Source organism: Carassius carassius, chromosome 30 (assembly GCF_963082965.1).
Source record: "Carassius carassius chromosome 30, fCarCar2.1, whole genome shotgun sequence".
NCBI classification, from domain to species: Eukaryota; Metazoa; Chordata; class Actinopteri; order Cypriniformes; family Cyprinidae; genus Carassius; species Carassius carassius.
In genome coordinates, this window is record NC_081784.1 from 10,855,081 (window position 1) to 10,866,681 (window position 11,601).

The 11,601-nt window shown below is 35.6% G+C and overlaps 1 protein-coding gene across 2 annotated transcripts; it reads right to left on the reverse strand.

Annotated features, from left to right (window-relative positions):
- Window positions 1–3,103: 3,103 nt before the first annotated feature.
- Window positions 3,104–11,013, reverse strand: LOC132110599 (protein phosphatase 1A-like). Of its 2 annotated transcripts, none has more exons than XM_059517322.1 (5): window positions 10,109–11,013; window positions 8,178–8,295; window positions 7,973–8,084; window positions 6,290–6,347; window positions 3,104–4,376 (listed from the first exon to the last, which is right to left on the reverse strand). In XM_059517322.1, the coding sequence occupies exons 1-5, from the start codon at window positions 10,961–10,963 to the stop codon at window positions 4,302–4,304; spliced, it is 1,218 nt and encodes a 405-aa protein (XP_059373305.1). In that variant the 5' UTR covers window positions 10,964–11,013; the 3' UTR covers window positions 3,104–4,301. The 2 variants fall into 2 exon arrangements, with proteins under 2 accessions (XP_059373305.1, XP_059373306.1); XM_059517323.1 differs by having other exon boundaries at window positions 3,104–4,331; window positions 10,109–11,012.
- Window positions 11,014–11,601: the final 588 nt, after the last annotated feature.

Consider the following 11,601-nt stretch of genomic DNA (forward strand, 5'->3'; position numbering starts at 1 on the left):
ACAAATCACACTGCTGGTTCCTATAAATAAAAAGAGGAAAATATCACTTTGTGAATAAAATGCTGCCAGCCATATCACTCATATTTAGGATCTCTGTTACTCTGAAATTAAAATAAACAGTATATTTTTAGTAAATTGTACCCCTTTTTCCAACACCTGAATCTCATCTGAAGCCATCTTTCTTGATTTCTTTATTGGCCTCTTCCTTCAGAAACAAAAGGCCACATCCACTTTAAACCTCAGAACACAAAGGCGGCCACATTTCAGATGCTTTTACATTTACTTTAGATTATGGGCCTCAGAATCCCATAAGCTAGTTATAGATGACAGAATTAAGTGCAGCTTCTAAGCGCAAACCTTGGGTCAAACTGGTGCTCAATGTAAAGATTTGAAAGACAGGAGAACGTTTTTTGCGTGTGTGTTTTTGACACAAGTCCCTGGAGATGTTCACCAAGGCTTGCATTTATTTGACCAAAATGCAGTTGAAACAATAATATTGTAAAAAATGTAATTACAGTGAAGAATAATAGTGGTATATTTAAAAATATAATTTATTCATGTGAAGGCTAAGCTGAATTTTCAGCAGCCATTACTCCAGTCTTCAGTGTCACATGATACTTAAGAAATCATTCTAAATAACCATTATTTCCATCTGAAAACAGTTGTGCGACTTAATATTTTTGTGGAACCATGCTACATTTCATTTTTCAGGATTCTTTGATAAATATAAATTTGAAAAATTTAAAGTCTTTTAAATTTCTTTACTATCAATTTTGATCAATTGCATTGATAATTTTTTATGCATCCTTGAATTTTGAGATATATATATATATAATGTAATAAAACAATTAAATTAAACCCTGTAGTGAATATTTCCCAGTCACTGCTTTTAAAGTATAAACACAAACCTGTTGCAGAATTTCTATTAAGCATATCCTTCTTTCATTGTGAGCTGTAATTTCATAATATTTAATTGTGACATCAAAACAACATACAAGAGCCCTTCTTGTAGAAAAGGCAACAAAATTAAAATACAAAAACTTTACACAATTTAATTTTTTTCAAATAAAATAGGTTTATTTCCAGTTTGAAAAGATTAAAACAACAAAAATGGACAGTGGAACAGTTAGAGGATGACCAGTGGGTCACAGTGGGTCACAGGGAGGAGAGATTATCCTTGATTATTCACTTCATTTTGTGTACATATTTATAAATGAATACAAATATACATATCAATTGTTTAACAAAAATATCTTAGCTTATGAGGACAGCAGATGACTGAAATCAGCAAAAATAATCCTGTTGGGATAGGAGGTGAGATTTCAATAGAGTAAAATACCATACAAGTGTCTATGAGAATGTGTGAGGCCAAACCACTGAATTACACACCGTGCTATAACATTTTGTTCCTTTTAGCACAAAATTGTGGTGTGATTCAGTACAGAACTCTGTAATATAAAAGCCCAAGGGTTTGGGGGTGGGGTTTCGCAGGAGCCATTAGGGCTGCATTAATCACTGGGTTTATACATTAGAAGTCAGGTCTGAATAAATCAACTGAAATGACCTACCAAGTTAACACTACACAGCTAGAGACCACGGAAATAGGATTTCAGAGCTAAACCTAAAATATGGGGCATCAAAATGTTTGTGACGCATATTTAGCAAAAGATAGCAAGTCTATGCGCAATTACCAAATGCAATGGATCATGCGTCATTTAAACTCCTTGCAAAATGCCCATGTCAACTTCAGTGACAAGATATAACTTAGTAAAAACACATTCATAAACATATCTATGTATAACTGGGCTTGTATGTTCCAGTGTAAATCATTACATAACCTCTCCCCACTTGATAGACCTGTGGCTATGGCCATCTTGCAACTACAAATTCTGTATTTCTGATACAAAAGGCATCTGGACGTCTTGCAAACAAAGGAGAATCTGTATAATAGCAGTCCATGAATCTCAAAACTGCATACACAACAAAATGCTTTTCAAAATGTGTCACATAATTTGTTAATAATATTTTTTAAGCCCATATAAAACTAAACTGGGGGTTAAGCAATTCAACAGTATCCTATTAAGAGTCGTAGTTCCTCGTGTCTACATTCCTAAAGTGATTCCACACAGCTTTACGGATGCAAAAAGAACCCTTCAAGACATGAACATATCCTGGCCTCTAAGACCATCCTAAATTATCCTGTTAATTTTAGATTCATTTCGTAAATCCTCCTGTTACACGACATTCCAGTTTTCACTGAGGAAAACACACAGCTCACAATTCCACAAACAAACACAATGATCTTTATGCCTGTGTTATAATAACACAAGCTGAAAGCAGAGAGGATAAAGGGAGATTTTTCCTTTTACATTAGCTAAACACTGTTAGATTGTCATTTTGTTACAATATTATCTTAATAAATCACCCTGTGAGGTTCATGAAAATGAAGTGATCATTTTACCTACCCTTTTTTTAGTATGCAAATATACAGATTTAGACTGAAAAAAATGCATTTAAAACTCATTTATATTTATCAGACGCAAGTGAACTCCTGATCATATAATCTATTCCATACATAAAATTTAGTCTGGGAAAGTAAGCACAAAGGGGGTGATTTTACCATTTCACGTTTCAGACAAAAGTTCAAATGAATTTAGAACTACGTTACATACAGCACTGGGGGAAAAGGTGCAGGAGAATATAAACTAAGAGCATTCAAATAAATGAATGAAAGAATGATTCGATCACACACTTTAGCAGCAAACAGTACTCTGTTGCACTCCCTATTGGTCAGAGGAACACATGTAGGCTCTGGTCTAAACCAGGCCAGCTTACTGCATCACACTGTATTTGTTCTTTGAAGAGAAAAAAAAAAAAATCACCACATCCAAAAAATAAGAAACGGATAACATTTAAATCAGCACGAGATGAAGTGAATGGTTTATGTCAAAGAAAAATCTGAGAGAGGAGTGTTAATTTCAGAAAGCATTGACTCATTACTCTCTCAGCAGTGCAGATGGGTGATTGAGCACTATAGCTAAAGCCTTATATATTTGTGTCAAAAGCCTAAATATCCCCATTAAACCCACATCATTTTAAACACAACAAACATGCAATCTCACACACCCATTCAGACCATATGCACTGACAACCAAGCACATACATAAACGCACTTAATTGGGCCTGTCCCAGTTCTGAGTGCTTCTTAACAATTCCTTTTTTTCCAGCAAGTGCAGGAGATCCTTTAAGATGCTCCCAGAACAACTTAATCTTAAAAAATAAAATAAAACCAAGAGCTGCGGTAGTGCAGAACACTGTAGAGAATAGTCCTAGTGTTGATGATAAGAGAGATAATCAGAGTTAGCACGTCAGGTAAGACTCATTCACACACACAAAACCATTGATTTCTCATAAGACTCACTCATTCACACACACAATTTCAGCTTAGATTAAGTAAATTAAAGCGGTTTCCTCAAAAAAGTAAAATAATAAAACAAAGTAATAAAAAATAAAATACCCACCCCACCATAAAAAGAAAAACAGTAGTACTGAGAGAACATACCGATTACTGTCATCTGTGCTGTGAGATTTACGAAAAAGCTTACTGTACTGTGAGCCCATATCATTTACCCGTTTCACTTAAAAAGTAACAATACAAAAAGTTATATTTAATTAAAAAAAAAAAAAAAAAAAAAAAAAAAAGAAAGAAGTGAAAGAAAATAGGGAGGCATATCAGTTGGGCTTCAGCTGTTGGAGAGGAAACTAAAGCAGGCAGGGCATAAAGGTGTGCCATTTTTGTCTTTTTTCTATAAACTACAAAATCAAGCTGTATTTGATACAGGCTTTTCTTTGTACAAGACAATTGCACTTCACTGAAATAAAAGCTGAAATATACAAACACACAAGGAAATGTGAATCAAATTAAATTACACCAAAAAAATAAAAATTAAATGGGAAAAAAAACAGTGTTGGATTTTTTAAGAGGGTGATGTTAAAGATATAAGGATTTGAGGAAAAGATTGATTCAGGACAGAAGAGTATGCAGAAAATTTCCAGAAGGTACCATTGCCTAGCACTGAGAGGGAACGTTATATGAACAAGGGGAGGGAGCCCTCATTCCCTTCCTCTTCTTCCTCCGAACAATCCAGAGCAGCTGAGCTGGGCTGTGGTAGGGTTCTTGTGATGGTCCTGTAGTAGTTGAGGGTTCTTGTGCAGGGTTCTGGTGCCGGGTCCTGTAGGAAAGGTTGTTGTGCAGGGTTCTGGAAGGTTGTAAACTCTGTGCAGTGTTTAAAGGGGCAGGGCTACCACATGTCATCCGTGGATGCAGAGTCCTTGAATGGAGAGAGGAGGAGAGCAGCTTGTGAGATCCCGCCAAGCTCCAAACGCCAACCAATCAGGAAAACGCATGTTAGTGTGAGACACAGAATGAAACAGGTGAAGCTAAATCAAGAATGATTCTAAGAAACGTTGATGGAAATGATGGAGGGATCCAAATCTTGGGTTAAAATGGCCAAACTGATGCGCTGATTGCAAATGACAGAAATTACAGCACTTGCTATTTGGGGATTTTGAGGCGCATCGCTCATTTGGTTAGAATGGCGACCTCCAGAGATAAAGTATGAGCTGTAAGTATGAACAGACTTCAGACATATTACAGATAAACATTAAGAATGCAGGATTAGCTTTTTAAATGTTAAATAATTAAGATAGTGTCTATGATGCCTAACGGTAGGAAATCTAAGATAAAATTAGGGTTGAGCAATAAATTGCATAGTTACGATTTGCGAAAATTTCACTGATTCTATAAACTACCATTTAAAAGTTTAGAGTATGCATGTTTTTTTGGAAAGATGTTGCTCAGCAAGGCTGTATTTATTTGATCGTTTGAAAAAATAAAAAAAAGGTCATTATCAAAAATTATGTTTTTTTATTGTAATTCATTCCTGTGATAGTGAAGCTGAAATTTTCAGTCATGACTACGCACATGATCCTTTAGAAATCATTTTAATATGCTAATCTGGTGCTCAAGAAACATTTGTTGAAACCAGTTGTGATGCTTAATATTTTTTTTGGATGAATGGATTATTTTATTAATAGAATTTTAAAAAGAACAACATTTATTCATGTCTTTCTTTTAAATCTAGCTGATTCCAAACTTTTGAATGGTACCGTTTAACTAGTCAAATACTGCTGTTTATTACTTTTACTCAAAAGAATGGTTCCTTTGATTGAGGCTTAACTGCCCCTTATAAATATAAATATAACATGAATATGACATGAACAAATTATTTAATACATATGAAGGAAATTGATAAAACAATGAATTGTTCCACTGTTGTTTGCGGAAGGCTTGAACTGGTTTGTAAAATACATCTCACAAACAGGAAGAGCAGCCTGAGGTGTGGCAGGTCAAGGCTGGTAGTAATGAAAAGCATCAGATTCAAGTGCTGAGTGCTGTAAAGTAAAGAGCATCTGAGGTGCCTGATTTTCTTACACACTATCAATCCAGCATGATTAAGAAAAACAAGAAACAAAACATGCATGTGCCCCTAAGGATGCCAAAAGCATCATTAGCAAGTAAATATACAAAAAAAAACAAAAAAAACAATGTTTTAAAATGCCACATTGTAAAGAGCAAATCACAAGTCATGGCAAAATGCAGCTATGTTCATAAAAATTTAAATGTACATCTTGGTCAAAATGCTTGTCTAGTTTTATTTCTATTGCTTGTCCTTTACTTAAGTAATTACGAAGTAAAAACTTTAAAGGTGACAAAACATGACTACATGAACTAAAGACTACACGTCAGTTTAAAATTTTAATTATTATATTTATATAAATAAAGTGTGTTGGATAACAATTTTCTTTCTATGGTATTAACTACAGAAAAGTGGTACTTTGCCAACCATATGTTATATATATGTTACCTATATGTTACCATCACGTCTTAGGTTCTTTTCTGATCAAGAGCCATTCTGAATCAAGAGAGCTATTATCATCCAATCAATCCATGACAATCACCATTTATATTTTTCTTTTTACATGCAAAATCAGTTTGCTCAACAAATTTAAGGGGTTCCACCCTGCACTAAAACCAAAACCCTTTTCAGAGCACAGCTCAGCCTATCCAGCACTGTCAGATGAGAACAGATAATATGGAACAGAATGGAAACATGCACAAATGAAAAAACTAAAGTTTGGAACACTTAAGAAGGTGACAAACAACAAAAACCATGCAAGCAAACTTCCCAGCATTTATATCCACACAGGGTCACGCTGATGTACTCACTGTATCCTCGTTCCTGTATGGGTTAAGTTTGTTGTATACTGCTTCAATTACACTGCGCCTATGACAAAAACAGAGACAGGTATGAGCTTCTGAGATTAGAAACAGAGAGAAAGCAGCATCACCTCTTTTGCAAAACCTACTGAGCTGCCTCAATTCAAGAGTAGCAACAAGAGCAATGTTGTGTAAAAAACAAAAAACTTGTTTTGGTTACAAATGGCAGGCGATGGCGTCTAATGTTGCTATAATAACAGCTGCAACAGTAGCCTAGTGCTGTATGGTGCAGAAATGTCGACAAAAGACTAAACTAGTATGATAAGTCTATCTACTGGCACCTTCTAAATTTTTTCATTCTGTTATAGAAACTACTGGTCTTGCTACTTGCTTGTCATTGGTCATAAAGGCGCTTGACATAGGGCTTTTTTTCCGAAAAGTTGAACTTTTTTCAACTTGAAAAGACACTGTGAGGTGCAGAAAAAAGATGTCAGGAGTGCAGTTTAAAAAAATCACTCAGGATTTTACTCCATAAAATTATAAAGTAAACGGATGCTGGCTGCTTCAAAAAAGATGCCAGGTTGCATTAAGTTGATTAAAACTGATAGTAAAGATTTTTAGAATGTTACAAAATAATTCTATTTCAAATAAATGTTTTAAATTTTTTATCAATACATCATGATTTCCACAAAAACATTGTACGGTTTTCAACATAAATAAGAAATGTTTCTTAAGCACTAGCATATTAGAATGATTTCTGTAGATAAGAATCAATGTGAGACTAGTAATAGCTCTTGAAAATTCACTTTTGCCATCACAGGAATAAATTACATTTTAAAATATATATGCTGTTTTTACTGTATTTTAAAATTCATTATTTCATAATGCAAATAAATGCAGCCTTAGTGAGCATGAAATACTTTTTCCAAAAACGTAAAAAAAAAGTTAAAAAAATTTTATAATCGAAAGATTCTGAGAGAATTTCCCACCAATTGATAGTTTTCATGTGATATCACACCCTTACAGGAATGCCCACATGGAAGGCAAAACAAGGCGTTCCTCCACTGAGTGGCAGTTATTTTCATGAGGTTTGCATTAAGTAGTAATTTAGGAAGACCGTGATATTTAAAGGCCAAATTCAATATACACATTATTGATAATGCATACTTTGTACAAGCAAGCAGATGAACCCAGAATATAAAATATTAAATGTTTTCCCATAGAAAACCATTATAAAGAAGACGCTTAACCATTAAGCGCATTGCGTTCAAATTCCGTGCTCATTTGCTTGCCTGCATAAAGCATACATCATTAATAAGGTGTGTACTGAATTCAATCTTTTAATATCACTGTTTTAAAGGCACTTTAAGTGTCACGTTAAACGTTTTAGAATGTATCGCTGTTTAAGTGATTGAAATATTGTGGCGGGTGCATTTTACAGATTGCTTAAAGCCAATACATGCAATTTGTTCACATATCTTTGTTTTATTCTTTTGAGAGATGGTAAATTTTTTTTGGCTTGTAACCGAAAATTGGCAGGCTTGTGCTGCAGTTCTATGGATGTTTTGCACACCAAGACTTCGAGCCAGTCATGTGACTGAAAACTGAATGGTTCACAGAATGTTGGAATGATAGATAAGTAGGTTTTGCAACTTTAAGTAAACAGAGAGGCAGAAATTTTGTGGTACTCACTTGCTGGCCAGTTCTCCTCCAGGTGGAAGGTTGGGGATGCTCTCAGATGCTAACGTGCGCATCACATGTAACAGGTCGGGCACACCCTCATCCCCCTGCCTCTTCAGGATCTCTGTTATATCAACAATTAAGATCAATCAAGTTTGGATCAGCTGAATTACAGATTCCATTTAATAGCAGAAGGTTTGTAAAGGTTAGCTAATACCTTCAACTCGGCCCTCTAGGTATTTATCAAGCTCTGCTTCCCTTTTGACAGCTTCAGGGGAAACCTTCGGTGCACTGACGAAACACACCAACACAACACTCATGTTGTCACGACTTCCCTGTCCAAACACAGAAGGTGGGAGGGTTTCATCAAAATTTTAACCAAATCAAAATGTTATACCAATGAAACACTGTGGGAAAATGGGAGATAAAATTTTAAAATGGAAGACTGTTATGAACACTTTCTCAGTGTAAAAATGTAAACAACTTTTGTTTAGCACAGAGCTCTACATATGTTCATTGCACACTAGTGAAATAGTAAAGCTTCTAAAAAATTATATAAAAAAAACTCTACTAAAAACCTTCCATTACTCTAGACACCATTTGCTTTTATCATGTTAAACTTCACAAATTTTCCTCATCTTAAATTGAAAAAACAATGAGATGCCTCAATAAAAGATAAAATAGTAATATTGTGATTTTTTTTATTTTTTTTTTTATTAATGGTCTTCTATTAAACATTTACAAAATCAGTTCTGTGATGGTAAAGTTAGATTTTAAGGAGGCATTACTCCAATCCTCAGTGTCACATGATCCTTCAGAAACCATTATAATATGTTGATTTGGTACTCAAGAAACATTTCTTATCAATGCAACCCTCTGCGGACACCTTGGCAACTGAATCGCCATTGGCTAGTAAATATTTTAGTTTACTCGCCAGACTGATAGATATATATATTTGTAAAATGGAGAAGTTTTTTTAAATATCTGAAAGTACACTATTAACATCAGTCAGTCAAGCTTTATAGTAGTCAAGTATTAATTAATAATAGATCTTTAGTAATTAGAAGTAAACTTGATAACCATGTTTGAATACATATTAGTCATTTTAACTGAACATTTTAACTGGACTGGTGGTGGTGCTTTTTTGGTCATTCAGTGTTTCTGTAAAAAAAAAAAAAAAAAAAAAATTGGGAAAAAACTAAAAAAAAAGATACTAATAAGATACTTATACGAATTTGAATAATAAGACCTAGAAAGCACACACTTTAATGATTAATAAGGATTAATGAGCTGCTGGATTCATTAATATTAATCAGGTTATGTGCATTTGCTTGAACGGATTTGCTGAAATCAAAACATTGACGATAATAGGTGAGCACCAGCCAATGAGATTTGTGCATTAGCTCCGCCCACTACTGGAAAACCTGACAGCTGAAGTCTTCCATAGGAATGCCGTTATTTTGACAGGAAAATACAACAAAGAATATTGTTTAAATGTAGCGTGTCAATTCTCTCTCTCTCCCTCTGCGTGTATGTGAGAGTAAGTGACAGATTTTTTTGCCTTCACACTAGAGTTTATGGTACATTAAATACAAGGGCGCTGCGCATCCATTGAGATGAACTGAAAAAAAAAAGCACAGATCGCCTGATAGAGAGTGAAACTCTGAAGACCTCAGTCAGAGAGTGTTCGCGAGTGAAAATATATCTTTGCTAAACTTAGCATCCAACTCACATACTGGCGAGTAAAATCTGAGAATTTATTATCCATTGGCTAATGTTAGACATCATTTAGTCGCCAGAATGGAGATTCTGTCACATATGCGAGTGATTTACTCGCAATGTTGAGGGTTGCAATGTTGTAAATGTGGAAGAGATGCTTTTCTTTTTCAAGATGCTTTGATTAAAAAAAGTTGTTACAAATTATAATTTTTATATCAAGTCACTTTACTGTCACTGTTGATCAATACATCCTTGCTGAATAAAAAAAATAATAATAATAAATAAAAATCTTACTGACCCCAACTTTTGAATAAACTTTTTAAACTATCAACAAGTGTGATTTATCTCCAGACTGTGATTTTTTTATTGTATTTGTAATAGACAAAAGCATTTAATCCAACTATCTTGTAAAAGCCTGTTTATACTCACCTTATACAAACAGGTATCCACAATTTCATTGCAGATCCTCTCCAAATCATCAGTCACCTCCAGTCTTGAACGAACAAAATCGCACAGCTCCTCATTGGCCATCACATCCCAGATCCCGTCACAAGCAAGAACAATAAACTCATCCTCTGCCTCCGACCGCTCGATAGCATACACCTCAGGCTCCGGCGACACCAGCTGCTCCGTGGGACCCTTACCATGCACACACTTATAGTCGAAATCCCCCAGAGCCCTAGACACTGCCAGGGACCCATTGACACGCTGGATCATCACAGATCCTCCAGCGTTCTGGATCCTCTCCTTCTCCAAGGGGTTGCTGGGTTTGTGGTCCTGTGTGAAGAAGTGCACAGCCCCTCCACGGCTCAGCACACCCCGCGAGTCTCCGCAGTTGATAAAGTAGATGTGGCGGGGTGAGATCATCACACCAACGGCGGTTGAGCCGCTGCGGTCGGCACCACCGTGTTTCTTCTCTGAGATCTGCCGCATGTGATCGTCGATCTGCAGGAAACCAGTCCGGATTCCAGATTTCACGCTGTCCACGCTGGGCTCCACGGCTGGACCCCCTCCTCCGCCCCCAGCCAGGAAGTCAGGGTTGCTGGTGATGTGCTCCAGGAGGTGCTCGCAGCAGTAACGTGCCACCTGTGAACCTGCATGCCCGTCGTAAACAGCGAAGAATGACCAGGGGTCCAAGCCGTTGGGCAAGCCGATAATAGCAGTATGTGCATCCTCCATCTCTACACGCCAGCCCTGCATGCTGCTCAGGCCGTAACATAGGCCATTGCCTTCACCATGAGCATTGTGCTTCTCCATCTTTGGCTTATCCAGAAATGCACCCATCTTTGTCGGCTTAGAAATCTAGTACAAAAAAAGTTTGAGAATGATGAGCAATATATATTTTTTAATTTATATGCCGCTTGCAGCACCAAAATATTGTCTATTTGCGTCCCAGCTTGGACAGATATATGGCTGCACTATCCATCAAAAAAATTCTGTATGGGGTTGTCATGGTACCAAATTTCAGTAGACAATACCAGTAAAAATTTCACAATTCTCAAAAAAATCTTCAAATTAGATACCTGTTACCTGTTTTAAAACACTTCATTTACAGAGTTAAATATCAATATAAATACGACTACAGCTACTACTAATAAAAATAATTAACATTTTTCATATAACTACAACAATGTTAATAATAATTATTGTTATACTAATTAATTAAAAAATCTAAATATTTAGCCAAATTGTGCATGCCCGCAAGCAAGCACAGTAAACTTAACTTCAAACTGGTTTAAACTTTTTTTTTTTTTCTTTTTTTTTTTGGGGGGGGGGGGGGGGGGGTCACATTTTAAATTACTAATTATATTTTAAAAATTACATTTCCTACTCATCTCATGTTTACATTAAATTTACAACGAAACAGGAGTAGTAACAGAGTTTAGGTCATTAATAATTTGCGGTGAAATTGGTTACAGAAA

Bases quoted from the DNA above. Each gene is read 5' to 3' on its own strand.
- LOC132110599 (XM_059517322.1), bottom strand. From the start codon at position 10,963: ATGGGTGCATTTCTGGATAAGCCAAAGATGGAGAAGCACAATGCTCAT. The intron at 8,085-8,177 runs GTATTAGCTAAC...TTGATATAACAG, and splicing joins CCTAGAGGGCCGAGTTGAAG to AGATCCTGAAGAGGCAGGGG. The intron at 4,377-6,289 runs GTGAGTACATCA...TGGCGTTTGGAG, and splicing joins CATACAGGAACGAGGATACA to CTTGGCGGGATCTCACAAGC.